The 4736-nt window shown below is 42.0% G+C and overlaps 1 protein-coding gene across 1 annotated transcript in view; it reads left to right on the plus strand.

Moving 5' to 3' along the window:
• Positions 1-242: 242 nt before the first annotated feature.
• CRHBP (corticotropin releasing hormone binding protein) overlaps positions 243-4736 on the plus strand; it is a 12644-nt gene continuing 8150 nt past the window's right edge. The window contains exons 1-3 of the mRNA XM_008055553.2: positions 243-320; positions 986-1196; positions 3286-3434. Of these exons, the coding sequence (XP_008053744.1) occupies positions 270-320; positions 986-1196; positions 3286-3434 (411 nt within the window). The 5' untranslated portion in view covers positions 243-269. The remainder of the gene's footprint in view (positions 321-985; positions 1197-3285; positions 3435-4736) is intronic.

The raw sequence follows: 4736 nt of genomic DNA on the forward strand, positions 1-4736 counted from the left end.
CGGTGACCCGGTTTCGAGGCAGTAGGGCATGGCTGCGGGGCGTGGGGGGTGAGATCTAGGAGGGAGACGGGGGAGGGGAGGACTGGCCCCACTCGCGGCATGCCCGCTTCTGGTCGGTCTCCATGAGCCTCACGGGTTTGCAGGGATGGCCGACGGAGCGCTACTGTCCAGCGACAGTCACCGTGATGAAAACTCCGAAGTAGAATTATGGTGGAGACTGTCAAACGTGTTAGCAATCATGTGCAGCTGGGTTGTTGGCAATTTTGCCAATGTGGACTAGATTGGACTCATTAAACTGGAGACCTGTGGTGATTTGGAGAGTAAGCTCTGACCCTGTGTACAACTGCAAACTTTCACAGAAAGTCCCAAGTGGCATCCCAGCATGAATGCCTGACTGATGAAGCGGTTCTTGATATTTTGAAGTAGAGTATGATAGTTGAGGGGGAAGGGGGAGGGAGGGAGAGGGAGGGAGGGAGAGAGAGAGAGAGAGAGAGAGAGAGAGAGAGAGAGAGAGGAAGAGAGAGAGAGAGAGGAGTATGGATAGCCACTGGCAGGTAAAATCCTGCTCCAGTTTGTTTTGTTCACATTTCAATGACCAGAGGAAAGAGAGGAGCTGAAGGAAGCCCACATTATGCTTCTGTGGAATTCTTGTGAATGTGGAAAATGTGAGCAAGATAAAAATGTAGATTGTCTGTAGTGTCATTTACCAAAGGGGTTGAAATAATAAAGTAGAAGGGAGTTTATTTACTTTGGAAGCTTTAAGGCTTATTAAAAGAGAAAAAAACATTAATTAATTAATAGTATTACTTGCAAACAACCCTCATAGTAAAAACTATGCAAATGAAAGCAGGCAGGCAGGTAGTGCAGGCTTTAACTCCTCACCCAGGGCCGAAGGCCCATCACGTGATAACTTTTCCTCCTTACAACACCCCATGACCTCAGGAGTTGATGTAAATGACAGCATTTGTGTCTTTTTTTGTGAAAGGTGTTTGATGGCTGGATTCTCAAGGGGGAGAAGTTTCCCAGTTCCCAGGATCATCCTCTCCCCACGACCGAGCGCTACGTGGATTTCTGTGAGAGTGGTCTCAGCAGAAGGAGTGTCAGATCCTCCCAGAACGTGGCCATGGTCTTCTTCCGAGTCCACAAAGCAGGAAATGGATTCACGTTAACCATAAAGACAGATCCCAACCTCTTTCGTAAGTGGCTTCCTGTCTTCTCAATCAAAAGGCAGACGTGGGGGTCAAACCTGCTTTTCAAAGGTAGTATCACTGCATGGACTTAGGAAATCTGAACCGAAGAATGATTTGAATGGAAATTTTCTTGTAATTAGAAGTTACCTAAAGGATATTTTCTATTTGTTATTATGAAAATCAAACCATAGTTTTTGATTTATTTCCCAGGCTAGGTAGTATACTAACTTACAGTGGGTACATTTCTACTTTTTCTCCAAAGTCTTGCTCTGATCTCCTAAGCTACTACAATGCATTCACTGGCAAACTTTATGATTATGATAGTTGAGAGAGAGAGAGAGACAAGCCATTTTTCTGATCCAGGATAAGCTTGAGGGACTGCGAAGTTGCAGTCCTAGAGGCATTTAGGCACAGGCTAAAGGGCTGCATGTCTGGGAGGTGGTAGATAGATGCCATGCCCTGAGCAGAGGGTTGGACCAGAGCCTCGACCGTGTGGCCCTCTGGTTGTGAGCTCACCACTCTAATTTAGCTCATTTCTTGTTTTATTATTTTTTATTTTATTCTTATTTTATTGTAAAAATGTGGGGTACAAGTCAGAATTAGGTACCTAAGTAGTCTACATGCAGGTGACGTTTGGGCCCCAACTGGTCCTCACTTCCCTTGATTTAGGATCAGGTACCCTTAGTGACGTTACACACACCTTCCCTGCCCCCTGGCAGTGTCTCACTACTGCCAATCCCTCTCTCGTAGTACTGTGATAAGTGTTCAGGACCCACTTATAAGTGAGAACATGTGGTATTCAGTTTCTGTGATCACTCTAAATCCACCCAGTTTGCTGCAAAGTCCATAATTTGTCCTTCTTTATGGCTGCTAGTTCATTTCTGATGGACACACATTATGCTATACATCTGAACTGTCCAGGCCTAATGCACATTATTTTCGTCAAAATGAATTTACTCATATATTAATTGTTTTTCCCCATTAAGATGAAAATATTTTTTAAAACCAGAAAAGAAAGCATATCACTCATTATAGGTTGCATAAATAGTATTAGTAGTAACACCTCATATAGTTGAAGGAGGAGACCTATCCTGCCAAAGAATAATGTACTACTGATCTTCTGATTTCCATTTTTAAAAACACAAGAACACTTTTTGAAAAAAGCCCCCCTCCCCTCAAAAGCTGTTTCTGAGGTCTGGAGGACAAAATAAAACATTTTTGCTATGTTTTGTTTGGTTAGAAATCAGAAACCTTCTAGAATCATTGAGGCATTTCAGTTCTCTTAAAAATTAAGTATAATTAAAAATATTAGAAGAAAGCAGGAGGTGATCTGGCCCGTTCTGACCAATCAGAAACCTTTGTCCCATAGTCAGCAAAAAAGCGCAAATTCTGATGCTTCTGGTTTCATACCTAGAAGAATACATATATTGTAAGTCTAGACTTGAGATACAAAACATTTTAGAAATTCTTGGGAATATATTAAACATGAAAAATTTACCTTTTGTTTAACTTATCACTTAATACCTAGCAAATACTTACCAGACTTAAGCTTGCTGTCTTTTTCTTAGCCTGTTTTGTCACTGTTTAAAACGCTTAAAATAAAAGTCTGTATTTACTACTTTATTTAAAAAAAAAAAAAGCATTGTGGCTCCAGATTCTTTGAATGAAGGCTTCGGACAGAGTTTGAGTTCTGGCCTCACCTTTAAACCTCAGTTCTTCTAGATTCTGAGCCTGAACTGGAACCCTATTTAATGGAAGTGTTTCTAGAACGACTACCAGCTAGTATTGTTTGTTTGGTTACTGATGTATATCTTGTGATTGTTACAAGCAAGGTAACCCCTGAGATTCAGGTTAGATGCTCTCTTGTAAGCCCAGGGCCTCCTGACAATGTCCAATGTCACTGCATAAATGTCACTGATGGGTTTTGTTCCTCAACTCTTTCCTGTCTCCAAATTGCCTTTGTGACATATATACTCTCTTCCTGGGCAGAAGGCCCTAGATCATGAGCAGGAGCCTAGAATAAGGATACAATACATTTCTATAAAAAACCAGCAAACCAAGTAACGCAAATGTGATTTTTTTTCCCCCTACAAAGCCTGCAACGTCATCTCTCAGACTCCAAATGGAAAGTTTACCCTTGTAGTTCCGCACCAGCATCGAAACTGTAGCTTCTCCATAATTTATCCTGTGGTGATCAAAATATCTGATCTCACCCTGGGACACTTAAACGGTCTTCAGTGGAAGGTGAGTTGTTGATTTGCTTCCCACCATGCCATAAGGCCATCGCTTTACTGGCGCAGAAGCGGTCATACAGGGTGAACCTGCACATGGGAGTAGCTGGTACCCCGATTGGCTCTTAAATCTCACATGTGCTTGCCCTGGGGCTTCAGGTAAGCCCCCTATTTCAGCTTTGCTGCAAGTCGCACCCTCAGGTGCCCATCCTGACTACTTGAATACTTTCCTTGTGATGTAAGAAGTGTTTTCAACTGGTACGGTTGTGGTATATAATTACAATTGAACTCTCTTGTACTTGCCTCTTTTACAAAAATTCTCTCCTAGCAGAACCTAGTGTGAGTCATCTGTGCAGCTGTTTTTCTGATTATTGGAATTTTCTTTTGACATGAAGGAAGTATCTCATTGACAGAACTATGTAATGAAGGAATGCTAACTATAGCATAAAATACGAAATTGGGTTTTTATATTGCAAAATACAGTAAAGTTTTGAAGAGTATTTTGTATGACATTTAACTCTGTACATTTTGCCTCAGAAATATTGACTGAGAATCCCCATCGATGTATTTTCAAATGAACTTCTCCACGGACCTTATGATTAATGCTGAGCTGACCACATTTGCAGGCACTGGTAGCCTCTTCCCTCTGAGTCACCCTCCCTTCCTTGACTTTCTCACATGCTGGTTTAAGATAACTCATGCGTTTCCTGCTGTCAAAGGCAGTCCACAGTTCCTAATCCGACAGATTTTGTGAAGACCAAATAAATAGAACCAGAACAGAGAAGGGAGTATATCCAATTTCCTCTAAGCCCTAAATTCATGGACCGGTGCCTTTTTTTTTTTTTAAGTTGTACCTTAGTGAAAAAAATAACCCTTTGATAAAGATGTCTTTGGATCTTTGGGTATTGGCTTGATATTGTCATTCTTGATATAAAATCTAGAAGATGGGGATGTGAGTGAAACTGGGAAAGATGCACTTTAGTTATTAAGGCTATAAGGAGTAATCTTGGTGTCCCTGCTTAACAATGTATAGCTTATAGTGTTCTAGGCATATATTCCTTTACAAAAGATTTTTTGAGCACTTACCATGTGCAAGGCACTATCCTCGATGCTGGAAGTTAGCAATGAACAAGACAGGCCCTGCTCACAGGGTTGCTGAAGGCTAGCCAGATGAGGCAGTCAAAACTGTCATGTACTTCAAATAATGGTAAGTGTTCCACAGAGATGCTCCGGAGGTAGACAGTAATGGGACTGGGGCCGGGGCTGGGGGGGGGGGGGCGGGGAGTAGAGCAGGGAGAGAAAGGGAGGCTACTTT

Source organism: Carlito syrichta, unplaced genomic scaffold (assembly GCF_000164805.1).
Source record: "Carlito syrichta isolate Samal-C Ts95f unplaced genomic scaffold, Tarsius_syrichta-2.0.1 Scaffold301882, whole genome shotgun sequence".
In the NCBI taxonomy this organism is placed as follows: Eukaryota; Metazoa; Chordata; class Mammalia; order Primates; family Tarsiidae; genus Carlito; species Carlito syrichta.